The 19,106-nt window shown below is 28.6% G+C and overlaps 4 protein-coding genes across 5 annotated transcripts; 1 reads left to right on the forward strand and 3 right to left on the reverse strand.

Moving 5' to 3' along the window:
- Positions 1-5,966: 5,966 nt before the first annotated feature.
- On the reverse strand, positions 5,967-7,208 carry LOC119688057 (CD2 antigen cytoplasmic tail-binding protein 2 homolog). The gene is made up of 3 exons (XM_038102682.1): positions 7,050-7,208; positions 6,803-6,989; positions 5,967-6,695 (listed from the first exon to the last, which is right to left on the reverse strand). Exons 1-3 carry the CDS (start codon positions 7,163-7,165, stop codon positions 6,039-6,041), a joined length of 960 nt encoding a protein of 319 aa, XP_037958610.1. The 5' UTR covers positions 7,166-7,208; the 3' UTR covers positions 5,967-6,038.
- Positions 7,209-8,356: 1,148 nt separating this feature from the next.
- On the forward strand, positions 8,357-12,541 carry LOC119690016 (ankyrin-2). Its single transcript, XM_038104990.1, has 5 exons — positions 8,357-8,466; positions 8,557-8,891; positions 9,007-9,416; positions 9,477-10,239; positions 11,850-12,541. The coding sequence occupies exons 2-5, from the start codon at positions 8,654-8,656 to the stop codon at positions 12,167-12,169; spliced, it is 1,731 nt and encodes a 576-aa protein (XP_037960918.1). The 5' UTR covers positions 8,357-8,466; positions 8,557-8,653; the 3' UTR covers positions 12,170-12,541.
- Positions 12,542-15,340: 2,799 nt separating this feature from the next.
- Positions 15,341-17,972, reverse strand: LOC119662337 (ankyrin repeat domain-containing protein 39). Its single transcript, XM_038071936.1, has 3 exons — positions 17,753-17,972; positions 15,925-16,131; positions 15,341-15,843 (listed from the first exon to the last, which is right to left on the reverse strand). Exons 1-3 carry the CDS (start codon positions 17,853-17,855, stop codon positions 15,608-15,610), a joined length of 546 nt encoding a protein of 181 aa, XP_037927864.1. The 5' UTR covers positions 17,856-17,972; the 3' UTR covers positions 15,341-15,607.
- LOC119662338 lies at positions 17,958-19,074 on the reverse strand. 2 transcript variants are annotated; one of them, XR_005250757.1, is made up of 2 exons: positions 18,116-18,948; positions 17,958-18,047 (listed from the first exon to the last, which is right to left on the reverse strand). XR_005250757.1 is itself a non-coding variant. In XM_038071937.1 (2 exons), exon 2 carries the CDS (start codon positions 18,789-18,791, stop codon positions 18,267-18,269), a length of 525 nt encoding a protein of 174 aa, XP_037927865.1. In that variant the 5' UTR covers positions 18,792-18,843; positions 19,058-19,074; the 3' UTR covers positions 18,065-18,266. The 2 variants fall into 2 exon arrangements, 1 of the variants encoding a protein (XP_037927865.1); XM_038071937.1 differs by lacking the exon at positions 17,958-18,047 and adding an exon at positions 19,058-19,074 and having other exon boundaries at positions 18,065-18,843.
- Positions 19,075-19,106: the final 32 nt, after the last annotated feature.

Genomic DNA, 19,106 nt, shown 5'->3' on the forward strand with positions numbered 1-19,106 from the left:
GGAAGTCAACTATATAACAACTAATATATTTTCCGGAATATAGTTTTTTATTCATGTCTTATCTTTAGTTATAAATTGGTACAATTTATTTGGATTACGAGAAAATATTCACAATTAGTCTTTGAAATTAATTACACAAATAAGTTTTTGATCTGTTGTAAGTTAATGACAATGCTTTCATAATATATTTGACAAAAAAGTTTATAAATTGACTATCAAGCAAAAAGTTTTACATTACGAAATGTAGCTTTGGAAACGTTGGAAAGTTGTTTAGTAAATTAAACTAGTTCTATTTATCACACAATAGCATTATGGGCATTTACGATTTGGGTTCTTTACTTAAAACATGTTTATTCTTTAAATGAGTCTGGACACAGCTGTAGTCAGTCTGGAACGCATTTTTCATCAAAATCTATGATACTTGTGAAAGTAAAATAATTTTGATTTCTTAGGCTATCAAAATTTTTCTGGGCTATTTTTTTTTTTATGGTATTTATCTTAAGCTGAAAGTTCTTTATATAATTTATTTATTATTTTCTTTACAACATTGCTTATGCACCACAAGTATAAAAATACCAATGTTAGGCTCTCTAAACCTTATAAATAGGCTGTGTATCGCTGATTTACTTTATAATTGATATCGGCTTGTTCTTATCCAAGTACTCAGGTATGGTTTAATTATATTTGCACATAAGAAGAGATATGAAAGTTACCAAATAACTATATTACTTTTTAATTTGTATTCATAAATTAAAAAAAAATGATTTGAACCTGGAACCTTAATCATTAACGCTTTAATCTTATGCTAGATAGTGTTTTTTTAACTCGTATTTCATTGAAAACTGAAATTGCTTTCAATTAAATTCATTCTGCAATGAGGGCTACTTAATGTCTGATATACAAAATTACTTTTTTAAATGATGTTGAGAATAACTTAATTTTATAAATATTAAAATATAAAAAATAGACAGCAAAAAACTTAAAACAGTTCTTGTCGAGAGAGGCTCTTGTTCAAGCATATCTAATCCTTTCCCTACTTTCTAAACTTTTCGCAATCTAACTAATAGAGCTTTAGTATAAGCTCTAAATTTAAATATTAAACAATATAAATTTCATGTTTTATATTCACCGTCTTTTTATGTTTTTTTTTACCTTATTGTTTACTTAATATTTTATAATTGTAAATATTTTCTAAAATGGACAACTACTAACTAAGTGAACGCATGTATAGTAATATTTCTTATTTTTTGGCCATAACAACCCGTTATCGGGTTTTAGCCTGACTCACTTCACGTTTTCAGGGATATCTGCTGAGTGAATCTTCCTACTACTTGATAGCTCCACCCGAGACACAGTCTTCCCTTACGTGTTCTTTTTCTAATTAACGTTCCAGTCATCTTTTTCGTTGAAATGTCGTCATCCATTATCACGACATAACCGCCGGATGTTTATTCTTTTGACAATTTAAAGAAAAAAATTAGAATTAAGCCATAATTGCAGCATACTTTACTTGCGTTCATGTCTACTGTTTAATAACCAATTTGTGGAAATAAAAGCATAATTCGGTTAATACTAAAACTATATACATATATAATATTGGATTTTTTCCACAATTTGTCACCAATCAAAAAACGGTAAGACTAAAAGTCTTTATTTTTAAACTTTGAACCAGACAGTTAAAACCCGATTTTCTCATGCGTCTGAAGAGGTGCCTCTCTTGCTGTTTACTATAGGATCTAATGTGTAAAAATCTTTGATAATAATTTTAATGTTGTTGGAGAGAGATAGACGATGTGAGTTCATAGTCCTGAGGTCGTCAAAATTCAAGATCAATTTTCAAGTCTGTTTTCTGTCTTTTGCGGGCAATTTTATATGACGAGTGTCAAACCCTGTACAAAACTTAAACTTGAAGCCCTGGGAATAGGTACTCACTTTACATACTATTAATTCATAATAGTAATGCGTTAACATTATATGCGACTGGGCACGTTTCCTTGTATATTCGGTTCCAGTGCTTCACATCTTACACAAAATTAGATTGTGCAATATTGAATGCATGTAAAAGAAGTAAACCTAATATTACAAGCCTTATTAAATCATTTTAGCTAAGTTATATTGGGATAAACGTAAGTTTACTGAGGAAAAATAATGTTTGTTCTTTACTTCGTTTATTTCTAACTAGACGTCTAATGACTGGACGATCAGCTCTTATTAAACGAGAATAACTAGATATATGCCAGATTTTAAGACTTCGTGCTTGATCAACTTTTCGTTGGCAATTTTTCTATTGATTTCTTTGAAGGATTTCATTATTTGCCGCACTAGCATTACTTAGTAACTGAATATCATAAGTTGCTATTGTTTTCATAATGCTGTTATACAAAAGAACTAGGTACTTTAGTTACTTTAGTAACTAGGTACTTTGTAACTTAAAACCCGAAGCTTCATTTGTTTTAATGTACGTGCGTTAAATTATTACATTGTCCAGATGCATGCTTATTGGAGATTCAGATTATGTGGCGAACCTTATCTCTTTGTTAGGATTCCATTAGAATAAATGATTTCTACTATTTGAACATAAGTTTTGAATGTAGTTATATAACCTCAAAACAGTTGCATCGACTAATTATTGTCAGGGCATCTTTAAGCAAAATTTTTACTAAGGATGACCTATATTTTTGTTAATTATGCTTTCATCTATATTTTCCGAAGTCTAAATTTCCTATATCAACAATACTAAGTTATTTATTGTATGTAACGAGTTAATTATCATTAGATATGGAGTTTTTTGCTATTAAAAGCAGGATTGAGTCCAGATAATCGCTAGGAATAAAGTTTGTAAGCTCTGCATTCTGTTGGCGCACGAAGTTTCTATATTGTATGCAAATTTTTAAAATATCCAATTTCCCAAACTATCTTTAAAGATATTGTCTTTAAAATGTTCGCGGACTACGTTAACGACTACACCATCTCCAGCTGAATATAATCGCCGGTAAAAAGCTATACGTATAAAATAAACTTTGTATGACTAGTGTTGAAAAGTCGAAAACAATAGAATAAATATTTAATAAATGTTAATAAGATTAATTTTGTTTTACAATAACTTTTTAAAAATATCTTGGTATGACGGCCTAAAACTGTCAGAAAGTACTCTCTTACTAGTTTGCACCATAATCATGGTTGATATCAATTAAGAAAAGAAATAAATTTAATTATTTTTATTTTGTAGACTATTAAATATATATGTACATAAATATATATAAACAAAATTTAAGAAATTAAGAAAAAAAAAATTAAGGTCAGAGCATTGAAAGTACTATAGGACAAAAAAAGTGTGATAGTGAGAACTTTAGTTCTACTAGAGAACTAAAGTAGAAATACTCTAACGAAGATATTTATTTGCAATGTATGTATGTATATAAAAGATTCCAACAAATACGTTAAATGAATCATTTTAATACAATTATAAATTCCACTTGTCAAACATGAACTATAAATCTATCTATAGTATATTATTTATATACTTTAAATAAAAATTAATGTAACTGCGAATATATAAACAAGCTCGATCGATTTGTCGCCGGTTGGTGATAACACTGTCTTCATATTACTTGTCACCTGGTCCTTCTACTTGAAATGCTGGTCTCATCTATAGCATTTTTCACCAGCTAGTTCCACAGCAAGCATCTTTTTAGCTGGAATCCTATCAAAAATTTACTGTCATCTCTTTGTTTTTAAAAGTCGATTTTGTTTTTTTTAATAATTTTAGCTTTTATTCGATCGATTTTTTAGTATATTTCTATACGTATTTCGGCTTCATCAGGAGAATTTCTAATATTAAATTCATCTATGCAATTTACAAACTATTTATACTTATTACAGGTAATATATTTAATTTTAATTAATAGTAATTAATGTCGTCATTTAATAGTACCAAGTGTATTCATACCATTTGTTAATTTCTCTTTTCACGTAAGATACGTGTGCTCTGTACAGGGTTTTCCACCAGCGGATATCGAATCTAGTATCTTTCTAATTGGCATGATCGGTACGACATGACCAAGACAACAAAACAGCTGTTTGTTACGCTTAATTCTGTCACTGTCCCATTATAGCTTAGACAAGTATAGTGGGACGTAGAAAACAAACACATATGAGGATATATATGAGAAAAACTTGGACTATGTAATAGAATGGGCGAAGTGAGAACATTATAGGCAGAGATGAGAAAAGGGCGAGAGAATGTTTGGGCCTATGTAATCATTGCAACACCTGATATATTGAAGTTTTATATGGTATAGTTAGATAGTTAGTGGTGGTGGAGGCAGGACTAAAACCTCCTCAATTAGCTAAGAAAGCCGTTTTGAAAGAACCAAGAATTTTATTGCAATCTGTAAAACTTAAATTCACTCTAAAGATTTTGATTAACTTCATATCCATAACTGCATAATATTTATTACTTGTCTTTATATATATATATACAGCATGACCTCGATTAATGCAACCCTCCAATATTGCAACACCTCGGTTATTGCAACCTCTTAAATTTTTCCTGTATTACCTTTCATATTACAACTTAAAAAATTAATTAAAAATTAATTAATTAGCAACTTTTGCTAACTATTTTCCTCTCTTGCATTCTAAATATTTTATTTGTCACTTATGTATATTTATTTACTGTCCCATACTCAATCTTAAGAATTTACGAACAAACTCTCGGTGCATAAGAATATTATGAAATCATGAAATTATTTCAGATGTTACTTCTCAACAAAAAATGGACAAGTATGTCAACGAATTATTTATGGAAAATGTGTCTCTTGCTGAACAATTTGACATTGATTCAGACTTGGAAACTGAGCCCATGTAATTACACTTAAAATCAAAAATGACGTAACAATAAATGTACTTAACAGATGCATATAATGGGCTGAGGAAAATCCATACCTCTATCACAAAAGTTTTAATACTTACAGATCTAAAAATGAGTCAGTTACAATGAATCTTAATTGCAATAAAATGCAAGCTGAAATAACAAGTTATTATCATAAAGTATGATTGGAATTATATTGTTATAAATATTAATAAGTGAACATATTATTTTCTAATAAACTACGTGTTAATGTCTCTTTATTTGATTTAAAAATTTTAGATGCTCTCAATAAACTAAACTCGATTATTGTAGCACTCTTGAATTCTGTTAGTTGTAGTCATCGAGGTTATACTGTACATATGTATATACTGTACACATTAATTTACCTATATTTATGACAAGTTTCATACTACGAATAAACGTGAATTGAATTCCGTCCAACAATATGGACAGACATTAAGTTTTACTTAATTTCATACGTGAACCGAAAATGATTGTTGTACTTTTAGCTTATAATCAGTAAAGTACTTGAAGAAACGATGTAATATAATCTGAAGCTATAAGGTAGAAGCAGAAATTTATAATTAAGCTTATTTAAAAGTTAAATCAATCTTAGTAGAGTCCATTTCATAAAAAAATCCACAGAACAATAACAAAGTACATATTAAAACCCATTTAACAATGTATTTTGTTATACGTCACATTGTCCTTTTCTGAAATTTATTATAATAATTACATATTTACTTAAGTTCCAAAGTGCCAAACCTTCAAAATTAATTTTTTGCCTTCATTTTAAGCCATAAAAAATAGATGTTGCGAAAAATCTAGAATATTTTACATGCGATTGTTTTGAAATCTATTAAATATAATTTCATCTAAAACCAGGAGGAAGATAGGTATGTTTTGTATTGATGTTTATAAGAAAGCTAGTCTGCAAGCGAGGCTTTCTAAATAAATAGCTCCTATCCATTATAGGCTAAACATATTTGTAATTAAAAACAATGAGTTAAAGTTAAACATTTCGAACAATTTAATTAATTAATTTTCACATAAATAAATTAAAGTTTAACATGTATTATATATGTATAAGTATATTATTATATTATTGGGTTCTTTATAACAAAAAAAAAATTATTCAATTATAATTGCATAAACTACAATGTAACTACAAATATAAATCAAAATCTACTCTTTTACTGGAATAAAAGGCTGACGATTCACCTATTTTACGCACATAAACACCATCCTTGGAAAATTTTCCGTTTGACCACGTGAGCATTTGTTCTGTTGTAAAGGGACCATGTACTTCATCATCATCCTGCTTCAATTTGTATTCCCAACGTAGTTCTTTTGTTTCATTTGTTTTTTCTTTATTTGAATCAATATGCTGTTTTTCTTTTTCTGCAAAATTATCTGCGTACATATCAAACGAATTGTCTGAAGACGCATCAGCCGATTGTATACCTTTACTTGTGCTTGGATAGTTATTTAGTTTGTTTTTTATTTCTGCATAAGTTTCTTGGTAAATATCCATATTTCCAGTTCGTGTTAGTATTTCATTAGTTAATTGCGTAAATCTGGTTATTTTTTCTGCTGCCTCATCAACAATTCCTAATTTTTTTCTACGCAAACGTTCTACAGATGACAGCTTTAATCTTCCTTTGTCCAAACGCTTTAGAGCTTGCTCCACAGTTTCATTGGGATTCATATAATTTATAATTTGTGCATACGCTAGAGCTTCATTAAATATATCTTGCTTATCGATAGAATCATTAGAATCTTGTTTCTTGTCTGGTTCAAAGTAGTTCTTATCAGTTTTTACCTAATAAAATATAACGATATATATACATATTTATATATAATTGGTTTGTTATAATAATGGTATAACAAACCCATTTAAGAACTTTTAGTATTTAAAACTGAACCTACCTTTACCCAGTCAATATTATCTAACCAGTTATCTTTAATTTCAGCATCTTTGTTCCAATGGTAATGCCCTTCCGTATCGAAGTGTCCTTCCTGTAATTCTTCTCGCATATTGAAAGGGGTTATTTTAACCTCATCCTGAATATTAGATACACCCTCTTCCTCGCCTTCTACTTCACTATCATTATCTCTATAAAAACAATAATTTATAAATACATAAACCAAAATAAATAGATTATTTAAACTGCACTTTTCATAATCATCGCTGTCTTCTTCATCTGAATCAAGCGTATGCTTTTTATTGAAAATACGTTTTTGTTGCAAATCTTCATTTTCATATTCTGAAAATTTTCTTTTATTCGACATATTATTTTTGTATTTTGAACTATTCTCAAAATTTTATAAACTAAAATCTAAAAAAACTTCAATACTGCCGCTAAAATAGTGTTGCCATACTTGTATTTTTTTATTACAATGTTTACTTTTTTTACAAAAAAATATATGTCACCTTCCTTTTTGTTCATGTTGAGGTTTTTCCGAGTTATACTACGTTTACATTGTGAGATTAAAAGTAGATTAAAGCAATAATCGAGAGTAAAGTACTAATCTCGTTGTTTAATATCAGATTTCCCATACAAATGTTAATTTATTTTTGGTCTAGTTTAATTTTTTAATCTCCTTACAAATGGTAATTATTTCTCTGTGCAACTCTGTAAATGGCTTAATATCGTAGTTTTTTTTTCGATCTTAGAAGAATTGGAAAAGAAATATTAAAAACAATTCAAAACAAATTGAAAACTTGAAAGTGCTGAAATAAGTATAAATAAATTAATTTTTAATAAATTTGTTTAATAATAATTTTGTACATAATTATAACTAAAATTTTGTTAAATTATTGTTATAAAACTATTTAATAAATTTATATTATAATTTTTTTGTATTAAGTTGTTATTAAATGCTTTATTAACAGAAATTTATCAAACATACGAAACAAAACATAACAAGACAAACGTCAAAATGAATCTCCAATGTATGATGTAAACGTAGATTAAAATTGTAGATTAACTTAATCTCACAATGTAAACGTAGTGTAAATGAGGCAGTGTGAATGTGCTATAAGCAGGGACCGTTACAGTTGTCATAAAAAAATAAAAATCACTTTTTAACTATTATCATTCGCATTTTATAATAAAACTCAAAAAATAATAATTAAATTTGCTTTATATTATATTCTTCAAACATAATTATTTTATCTGCTTTTTATTTTTTCGCGCAGAAATAACTCTTCAAATTCTGCTTTTTATTTTAAAATGCATAAATAACTGTTACATTTGCGTTATAAATATAAAAATGATGAATAACTGGCACTGGCCTGCCGAATATTTTTAAAACGAAAATATAAAATGCATTTTTCATACAAGGTAGTTGTTTTTGTAATTCCATACAAAATGTTTTTAAGGGTTATGATTGGATTTTTTTATATCAACTCCTGCAGATATTTATAATTTTCTTTCATTTTGATTGTTTTTGATATATGTTTAAAATTTATGGATTTTTACGTCAAATAAGAAAATAAGTACTTCTCAGTCGTTAATTTTCTATGTTGGCTTTACGGAGCACAATGCGCAAGTTCGATTTAAGTCAAGGAATACTTTTATCAAATTTTGGTATATATATGTATATCTAAATATTTATATATATAAAGTTGTTTGAATTTGTTGAATATTTGTTTTTGATGTTTTACTTTTTCTTAACAGTGCTTATAATATTAATATCAAAATAATTGCTTTCTAAAATCAAGAACAGATAAATTAATTGACATATCTTTAATTATATACAAATGTTACTTTTAAAATGTTTGAGTCCTCGCTTATCAGTGCTAATGATTTAAATGAACGTCTGCTGGCAGCTATTCAAATTTGCAATTATGAAGATGTCTTGCATTATCTTATAAAAGGAGCGAAAGCAACTCTTGTTTCGTCTTCTAGTGGTCGTACTGGTGTTGGAACAGCTGCATTGGTTGGCGATGCTGAAATCCTAGAGCTTTTGATACAATCATGTGAAGAGCCGGATTCAGATATTTTCAAGAAAAGTAAATGCACAATAACAATTTTTATCTTAAGGATATTGTCTTAATCAATATCAATTCAGTATCTCTTTAACAAGATGTATCTAACATCATAATTTATTCTTATATTATTGTTAAGGTAATTTAAAGTCAAAAGAAATTGAAGTAGATTGCACACCAGATGGCATGGATAATCTTGAATGGGAGGATGAGTTCTTAGCAAATTGTACTGATACAAATAATTGTGCGCCTGATGAAATAGAGGCCGAATATACATCCTTATATTATTACTACGCCAAAACTTTTGAGCAAACTGGTGCCATTATAAGTAGTATTGATGATATGGAGTTTCGTAATCATTGCATTATGACGCAAGATCCACATACTATGGATGCATTACTAATGACACCTTTACACTATGCAGCAGTTTGCGGACATATGGAGTGTACAACAATTCTAATGGATCATGGTGCGAATCCTAATTTAAAAACAATTAATACTGGTGAGACTGCTTTGCATTTAGCTATCAAAAATCGTTGCACTGAAGTGGTAAGATATGTAGATTTTTTATTAATGTCGTTCTCAAACTTTTGATTGGCACATTTCTAGGCTAACTTCATAATAGAAAATACAAGTAATGTTAACGAAACAGATGATTTGAACCAGACGCCTCTTATATGCGCTATAATTTGTGGCTTAAATGCAATTGCCTATACATTAATTGATAGAGGTGCCCGCATAAATTTACATGACAAAGACAATCATACTGCACTTTACTACGCTGTTGCACAAAACGATGTCCAAATGGCTGCGTGCCTGATCCGTCATGGAGCACGACGTGTCACATCTCACTATTTATTGCATCATTGCGTGCGTTTCAATTTTAAGAACATGGCGGAGCTATTGCTTAATAATGAAAACGGCGAAAGCCTAAATGTACTCAATAATGAAGGAGTATCACCTATATGGCTTGCGGTGATACTTAAAAATGTAGATATGTTAGAATTTTTATTGACAACACTGAAGCATTATAAAATTGTAAATGGTAGTTATTTAACCGAAATAAAATATGTGGAAGATGAACTTATGTTGGCCATAAACTGCTTCCAAAACGTAATCGAGTTCAAACCTATTGCACGTGTACTGTTCGCATATAGCGGAGGAGATTGGCTACTCCATACACCAAAATTTCCTAAATGCCAAGCTGCCTATTGCAAGACTCTGCTTGGCCGCGCAATTATGCTCAAGAAATATGATATTGCGGAGTTTCTTATTAAGGAAGGCATTAACGTTAATAAAGTTTGTCAGGAACATGTTGTGTATCACTTGCGTTCCAATCCTGAAATTGGATTTAACTTGGTAAAGCTGTTAGGTAAGTAATTACATTTACACTGCATTTACATTGGATGGATTTTGACGAGATTTTTGCTTATAGTATAAATACTATGAATATAATACGAATTTTCATGCGAACATTTAAATCTCACCAAAGTCTAGTCAGTGTAGATGTCAAGTTATAGACATACTTAAATATTATTATTGGTTCACAAATATTATTATTAGTTCCTCTCTTTCCTTTCAATCTTACATTGGTGTTCCAAATCAGAACAGATTATTGTCATAAAAATATAATAATAGATATACATGTATACAATTGTTTATATACAATAAAAGATGTGGCTTGTATCATCTGTATTGGTATTTCCCCCAATAACCATGATAAAACAGATATTTCACCTGTATGTAGCTGAATGGATGTGGATGAATGGATGTAGGGATGTAGGAGGATTTAACAACCATCATGAATAAAAATAGTGTTTCTTTTATTTACAATATCACATCAATTGACTCTTTTAATTGTTATCTATAGTATATGGTTACGCCTCACTTTATTTATTTAACTGATTTTATTTTCCTTAATATTGATGAATATTGACAAAATTATTAAAAGAAGATTTAAAGTCTGATATAGAAATCAAAAAGTATTTTTTTACTATTTTACTTACAATAAGCTAACAATTGCAATTCACTTGTCAGAACTATAAAAATTATAATAATTACAAACTGTTTTTAAATCAAGACCAAAAACAATCTGATACATAGAATAAAACTTATTATTTTAATTTCCCTGCAGGTATACGTATTTAAATCTAAAATTGATATGTTTAGTTAAAATAAAACAATTGACAATATAACAATATATATCTACACCAGGGTTCCTCAACCGCTTATGCCCGGTTCGCTATCAGACTGTACCATTAGTAACACTGGTCAGTAAAATAATGTATGTTCCTTTTTAACGATTTTAGTTTTTCGGAAGATATTGGTATAGATCTCTGCAAAACACATTAAATACTTTAGCGATACTTGTAAAACACATTTAATAACTTTCCAGATCGCAGTAAGTTTTGAGTTGAGAAACACTGATTTATACACATTTCAGCGACATATGGTACATCGTATCAGATACAAAACAGTGTCGTTGGTCTATAAAGTAGGTACACAGCAATTCTCTATAATTCACAATGTTGATTAAGTTCAGTTATACTAGATTCACATGAGAGTTTTATTTGTAATTTTAGCTGTCAATTGTTGTTGCTTTCAATATAAAATGAACATTTTTGACAACTAAAATTACAAATAAAACTCTCGTGTAAATCCAGTATTACGTGATATACAGTTAAGGCTATAAGTATTCAAAAAATACATTGTAGTTCAAGATGTTAAACGGAGTTTGAACATGTATTGTATATACACTTTCTAGAACTATTATTTTTTTGATAAAATTTAGATTTTTAGTTTATAAATATTCTCGTTCAAATTTAGATTTAAGTATATGGGTCTGGTTAGGTTACTGTGTTTACTTAGTCCCTACAGGTTCATTACTCGAATTATATAAGTGTTTAAGCTTCTAAATTACTTAACAAGACATTATTTTATTTATTGAAATTTGTTTATTAAAATATTTTTATTGTTTTATAGTTTGCACTGGCTTTCAATTTCCCGTCAAAATAACTCAAAAGTCTACAGATTGCAGTGTGGAGAGCAAAACATTTGAAGAGAATATTCGTAAACTAAATTCTATGCCATTATCCTTACAACTGCTGTCACGAATTGTAATTCGCCAACATTTTATAAATCTCTTGCAAAATTCAAAAATGGTAAATCGCATGTACACAGCAACTCGGGAAAGTTCTACATTGGCTTTTATGATTAAAGAATTGGATATACCATTACCACTTAAAAATTTCTTGATATATTTTAATGATTGTCCGGATTTGCAAACTAAGGTTAATTATTAAACACTTTTAACAAAGCGGACATTACCATTCTAATCAATAAGAGTATCAACTAAAAATGGAACGATCGAAGTCATAAGAAAAAAGCATCGAAAACTACTTAATCATATTTTGGAAATACGGACTGTCTAAGTGCATTTGATATAATATTTGCAGATTATGTATTACTTATAATGGTTACACATGTTTTTAAAAATTGCAAAACTTATTATACAATGACAATTAATGTTAAATTAACTTGCTGGAAACATTTTCTTAGTTCCAACCACAGTTAAGGTATACGATTAATTTTAATCTCGGGAATGTTATTAAAGAGTACTTTGACACTATCGCAATTTATTCGAAACATGTGAAATAATAAATATCATTATTAAAACCAAATGCTAGAAAATTTTTTTTGTTTAGTTTACTAAATTAATTATGAGAGTGAGAGAGTACCAGTTATTTTTACATACACATCAATATATATATAAATAAGTATGTACACCTTTTGCTCAAAAATGAAACTAACTCTTCCATCATTCTATCATGTAGATCTTCAGCTTTCTTTTTGTCTATGACTTATTGGATCTGTCGTCAGGTTCAACCGATTTTTTCATATAATATCTCAGAATGGTTACAGTTTCTTCGGGCAGGTATGCAGATCTGAGATCAGTTATTGCTTAGTCTGATAAACAATAATCCCTTCAAGGCGTAGAGAGGGGTTATGAAGGAACCTCGCAGTTAATAGAGAGTAAAAATGCTCAAGGGCACTAACTCAACTAGCCTCAACATATTTTAAAGTTAACTAAGAATAAGAAATTTGTCTGCTAGGATCTTCGCCCTATCTTCGTCAGTTTTAATAATACTGAAATCGCTATCTTTTTTAAATTTTCAATTTATTTCTATTCTATTGCGAATATAATCAAATTTTCTAATCAAAGCACATAAGATGGTTAGCGCATTTATTTATTTAGCTTAGATTAGAAGCTGTAAAATATTTGCACTTTGGTTAAACCTGAATATTTCAGTAATTAAATTTTATATATATATATTAATAAAACAGCAATTGCTGCTGTTGCGAAAGCACAAACTTCTTTACATTCTACATTTTTCTTATAAGCGTATATAATCAAATCAAATAAGAATTATAAATTTGGTTAAAATATAAATTATTACTTTTTGTTACATACAGTTTACAATCGATCTTCGAATATATGTATATTTATTAACCGAATAGATTTATTATAATTTATTGCTTCTATATTTGTAATTTATTAGATAGTCACAAAAAAAGAAATTGTTGTTAAAATCCGGTGGGACCTACTTGTGAAGTCCTTTCGGGAGATGTCGAACGGCACTTGGTCGTCGGCTACCGACGAGTGGCTCCGGGACGTAGAAGTAGGAAGTATTTAAGCTTGATTTAATGGTAGAGCAAGAATTGTGCCAAACTTTAGGATTTATTGGAATTCATCTCTTTCTTCATTAAGGTTTTTTTGAGTTGATCAAATTAATTATAATAAATGTAATAATAATAGAATAGTGCTAAAGGAAAATTTCTTAAAATGTATTATTAATTGCATTTTTTATAAATATATATTATATGGAAACTGTTTGATATTCTGTTTAATACTATCTTCAATAGCTTTATTTAAACACACTTCATGCTAAAAATCTAAAACTATCTGTAAATCTTTTATCGTTTTTCATAGTTATTTTGAACATTTTTTTATAATGTTTATGACGAATCTTTATCAAGATATCTAGTTAATATTAGTATTTATATATTAGATATATCAGATTTGTATAGTTTTTATTAATATTACATTTTATTGCAAAGTGGATAGGTATCTATTCTTTTAGTCCCTCCTGAATTTGCAACTGATGAAGTGTATTTAAACCCTACAAAGGCCAAAGGTGAATTATACATCTTTTTTATAAAGCTATTGAAGTATATTTATTATTTAATAAAGTTTTTATTCATCATAAATACTTATATTAATTTATTTTACTAAAGAATATACAATTATTTAAATTAATTGAGGATATTATTACAAAAAGTGTATTAATTACGTATATATCAGTATAAGAAAATGTATGTATTAATTTTTATTTTATTTTAAATAAAATATCAACTTAAATTTGTTTAAATTGTGTTTCTTTGTTGAGAGTGGTCTTCTATTCACTTAAGTCTGTTTCTAGCAGAATTTGGATAAATTTATTATTTTATGAAAAGTATAAAAACAAATTTCAGAGTGTTATATTAATACCGGATTTCGATTTTTTCAAACTGAAATTATCATTTGATACGTTAATAAAATAGAAAATGTAATACTACTAGTTTTATTTGTAGTGAGGTTATGTATTGGCGATTAAAGCATAGGTAAGGTAACTTTTTACAGATATACTGCTAAAGCTTCAACACATTTGGAAGAGTCGACATGTCACAAATTTTTAGTCAAAATGCGATGTTCTTAAGATGTTCAATTCCAATTTTGTCTGGTCTTCGGTAAAATTTTGTCTGATCTTGAAATTACTAAAAATTTTAAAATAATTACGGTGATTACCGATTTTGGTTAGCCGATATGTTATGCATCATATATATTTTCATGACTGTTTTTAAACTGATTATACTCATACCATTTCAGTCGAGAAATATAAAATTATTACTATAAGCTTAGTTTGGCTAAACTAAGTTTAATTAGATTACACAAAATACATAATTTTAGATTTCTATTTTATTTTATTCTATTTCTACTTTTATTGCCGATGCATTTAAACTATGTACGAAAATATCTTACGAAAACTTCTGTTTATATTGGAATCCACCTTTCTATTATGTATCGGCGAAAAGGAGAACAAATAATCTACATAACGTCGATAACCTAAATTTGAATTTTTGTACTATGTATTTATGTAAATCATTTACATAAAATGAAACTTCATTTACACAAAATGAAACTTCATTTATATAAAATGAAACTTCATTTATATAAAATGAAACTTCATTTATATAAAATGAAACTTCATTTATATAAAATGAAACTTCATTTACATAAAATAAAATTATTAATATGTACTCTATTGAAATAATAAGTTTTATATATATGAAATATTTATTTCTTTTAATTTTTTGTTCTATATTCTAGGCATTTTAATATATCGCTCCTATCTCAAAGCAAACACAATGTTTTTGATTAAATTAATGTTGATAATAAAATTTTGTATAATACTTTATTTTAGATATAAATGCTCCGAAAAAATATGAAAAATTAAAACATATTTTGTTTTTTGGAATAAAATTAATAAAATAAAACTTATCATATAAATATTTATGTTTTTGAAGTTGTAATTATTCTCTTTATTTGTAATTTAGTGGAAAGGAAATGCAATTTTGTTCGAGTGCGATACTTTACTAGCGTGTACTAAAACTTCTAAACAACTTCGGTGTTTTAACAACATTCAAGGCTTAAGTAAAATTTTGAAATCATCATTTGCATTCTCGGACAAACACTCATATGGTATTTTATCCTTGTTGTCTTTAACATTCTTCAATTCAGGTCGTATCTCAACTAAATACTTAATAACATCTAAATGTCCACGCGCAGCAGCACGATGTAGAACAGTTTGACCGTCTTCGTCCTGCAACATTATGTTTGCCTTTGAAGTTATAAGGAATTTGACAATATCCAAGTGACCTGTAATAATTGGTAGAACATTATTAATTACTAAATCCTAATTAAGTTAAAAATGGAATAAGTTAAGCGAAAACTATATACCCATCATAGCAGCACGGTGTAGCGGTGTAACACCTCCTTTCGTAACTGCATTAACATCAGCCTTGCCATCGTTCACCAAAATTTTACAGATTTCAGCATTTCCATTCCGGGCAGCATAATGTAATGCCGTGTAGTCACAATTATCACGATCCATACATTTGCCATTTTTTATAAAGTTCCGTACACGATCAGCTTCGTTGTAAATTGCTAAAAATATGTAGAAATTATTATAGCTTACATCAAAAGAAATAATATCATAAATTATATACTGTCGCGCCTGGATATAGGAACTAATTATTGCAAGGTCTGTTCATAGTATACGGTATCCAATTGTTCACTATGACAAGGCTGACATTTTTTATTTAAAAATTTGTTTTATTTGCTCAATTTTCACATTTGTGTATGAATATGCAAGAGATCATTAGAATAAATTTGTACAAAAATAGAAATATTCATATGTTTATTCGGTATGCAGATTATGCCTCGAAGATGAGGAAACATCTATACATATCCTTTGTGACTGTCCTGCTTTTATAACGCACAGAAGAAACTTAATTCATATGGAATTTCTGTCACCAGAACAGATTTAGAGCTCTTCTCCAGATTTAGTTTTGGAATTTGTTCATAAAGCTTTAAAGGACTTTATGTAATTAAAAGTGAATTTCGTACAATAGGACTCTTCTGGCCGCAGTATCGACTATTGGGCGATTTCACGGCAATAGATTTAATATTAAAAATAATGTATGCTTATTGAAAGATTTCGCAAACAGATGTTTGTTTTTTTTGCGTAGACTTTGTAGCGCTAGTATACCAGCATAATCAATAGTCCATGTTCATGTGATGGCTTTATCAAAACTTTCAATAGCTTCAGTAACTTTTGTGCACTGATCAAAGTACTCCATCTAAGCTAGGGATCACCCTAGCTATATAAGATGAATCTAAGCTTACGGTTTTCTGTGAATCTAAGGAGCTTGAAGCTCTGTTTTTGAGACGAAGCCATAAGTTAATTTATTATATTCATTAATGGTGAAAGTAATGTAGTCAAAATTTGTATAAATACACTAATTACTTAGCTGTGCTACGGGTATATAGAAGCGATATATATTTTTAATATAAAAATATTATGAAGATCTTGTTAATTATAAGCAACAATTTTATTGCAATCTGGGTACGATTCCGGGCATACTTATTTGACAACAGATTTTAGTAAAAACAACTATTATTCTGAAGAATAATAAAAAAAAATTCACTACGTTATAGCCAATATAGCTCAGTTTTCTAGTTATTGGGCTGATTTACACTATCATGAACGTAACATGAACATGAACTTGAAAACCGGTTACTTATAGATGAGAGAGTGAGTTCATGAATTTCACGCAATGAAATTTGCTGGGTTTCTTCAGCTTGACACGCATACATATGCAATGTTATGTTTATGTTTACCTTTTAATACTGAATACTCTCAATTTCTGTGCTCTGCACTATTACACACAAGCATTTTATACGTTTACACAAAACAAAATAAATTTCACGCTCATGACAGTTCATGATAGTGTAAACTGAACTGACAGTTCATATTGTCGTCAAGTTCATCTCACGTTTATGATAGTGTAAATAAGCACATTGTGTTCGAAATATTTATATGATAAGAATCAATAACAAGTTACCCCTTGTTTGTGCAATTAATTTAAAAACTGTGTATACTACTTTAGATTTGTTTTTTGGTAATGTAATTAATAGCTCTCTGTACTAAAATCGAATCAGTGAACCTGGGACTATGTGTGTGTTGAGCGATAATTTTAAAATTATAATTAATATATTAACTCACCAGCGTTCCAAATGCCACGGTCAAAATCCATATCTGACAGAGATTGTTGTGCTGGAGCTGCTTGTTTATGACATTTACAACAATCTGCACTATGCTGATCCATTTTAAATTTTATTTTATATTAATTAATAAATACAAATAATTAACGTTTTATTTATATGATATTATTTTTTAAGTAAATAGTTCGACGTATTTCGAATATGTCTTTTAATCTATTATCTTTATAGTATAGTTTTTTAACGTCACTTTTTTTTTTTATTTTAATGTTAATATTTTATTTAACATATAAGATACACTGGCGAAGAAAAGAATAAAAATTTTGGTTAAATATTTGTTTGTTAAAAATATTAATGAAGTACATACATATTAAGCATATAAAGAAGATACTGTTGTTTTCGAATTCAATAAAGGTTTTTTTTTCACACAAATTTATACAAGTTTAGAATATGAACTTATTTTTAGTTTTATATTGCTAATAAAAAATTATTTTATTTTTGTATATGTTTTTGCATGATTAAACTTCTCGTTGCATGGTCCAGCATATCTCTGCCTCCCCACAACTGCATACAACTTTGTAGCTCAATTGTGCCAAAAGATTGAGAATCACCATAGGAGGTACAGCCACCATAACACCGTTTATAACACGTTTAACGCCAGTTGGAATACGTTTATTTAAAGCTTGTATCTCGTCTTCATTTAAACCGAAAATTGCGCATGAACGATCATGTAATGAGCCTTTTACAGTGACGTACTGATAGTATTCCTCACTTTGCACAACAGGCACTGGTATGGTCACAACGCTTGCACAGGTATTACTATCTGGAGCTGCTGTTGTAGCTGCAGTTGGAGCCACAGTTGGAGCTACAGTTGGCGCTACAGCTGGCGCTACAGCTGGCGCTACAGTTGGTGCTACAGTTGATGCTACAGTTGGAGCTGCACTGGGATTCTGTACCGCCTCCGGACTACTAGGTGACATAGAGTCATACATTAAATTATTTGTAGGTTCAAACGTTTGTATTGGATTTTGTTGAGACTCCATAATATTACACGGTTTAATTCGTTTGCTTTACCAATGATAGTATGACTATTGTCTAAATCGTATATATCGTATATATTTTTAAAATTTAAAAGTACAAATAATTTTTTTTTTGTTTTTTTAAGAGTTACAAGAGTGTTTGTAAAACCACTCTTCAAAAGAAAAATTAAGAAAATAAAATTGTATGTAAATACAAAGTTAATGTGATATAAATATATATATCATAAATTTTTACTTAAGTAAGAAATTTATTAAAAATATGATCTTACTTGATTGTTTCTAATTTGTTTTTTTTTTTTTGTTTATTTTTTGCTTTTT

This window comes from Teleopsis dalmanni, chromosome X, assembly GCF_002237135.1.
Source record: "Teleopsis dalmanni isolate 2A chromosome X, ASM223713v2, whole genome shotgun sequence".
Classification (NCBI taxonomy): Eukaryota; Metazoa; Arthropoda; class Insecta; order Diptera; family Diopsidae; genus Teleopsis; species Teleopsis dalmanni.

What these genes read in the sequence shown, in the direction of transcription:
- LOC119662338 (XM_038071937.1), bottom strand. Translation starts at nt 18,791, where the DNA reads ATGGAGTCTCAACAAAATCCAATACAAACGTTTGAACCTACAAATAAT.
- LOC119690016 (XM_038104990.1), top strand. Translation starts at nt 8,654, where the DNA reads ATGTTTGAGTCCTCGCTTATCAGTGCTAATGATTTAAATGAACGTCTG. An exon ending in TTCAGATATTTTCAAGAAAA is followed by an intron (nt 8,892 to 9,006) that starts GTAAATGCACAA and finishes ATTATTGTTAAG; the next exon opens with GTAATTTAAAGTCAAAAGAA. An exon ending in AAAATCGTTGCACTGAAGTG is followed by an intron (nt 9,417 to 9,476) that starts GTAAGATATGTA and finishes GCACATTTCTAG; the next exon opens with GCTAACTTCATAATAGAAAA.
- LOC119688057 (XM_038102682.1), bottom strand. Translation starts at nt 7,165, where the DNA reads ATGTCGAATAAAAGAAAATTTTCAGAATATGAAAATGAAGATTTGCAA. An exon ending in GACAGCGATGATTATGAAAA is followed by an intron (nt 6,990 to 7,049) that starts GTGCAGTTTAAA and finishes TTGTTTTTATAG; the next exon opens with AGATAATGATAGTGAAGTAG. An exon ending in ATAATATTGACTGGGTAAAG is followed by an intron (nt 6,696 to 6,802) that starts GTAGGTTCAGTT and finishes ATATTTTATTAG; the next exon opens with GTAAAAACTGATAAGAACTA.
- LOC119662337 (XM_038071936.1), bottom strand. Translation starts at nt 17,855, where the DNA reads ATGGATCAGCATAGTGCAGATTGTTGTAAATGTCATAAACAAGCAGCT. An exon ending in CCGTGGCATTTGGAACGCTG is followed by an intron (nt 16,132 to 17,752) that starts GTGAGTTAATAT and finishes ACATATTTTTAG; the next exon opens with CAATTTACAACGAAGCTGAT. An exon ending in ACACCGTGCTGCTATGATGG is followed by an intron (nt 15,844 to 15,924) that starts GTATATAGTTTT and finishes CAATTATTACAG; the next exon opens with GTCACTTGGATATTGTCAAA.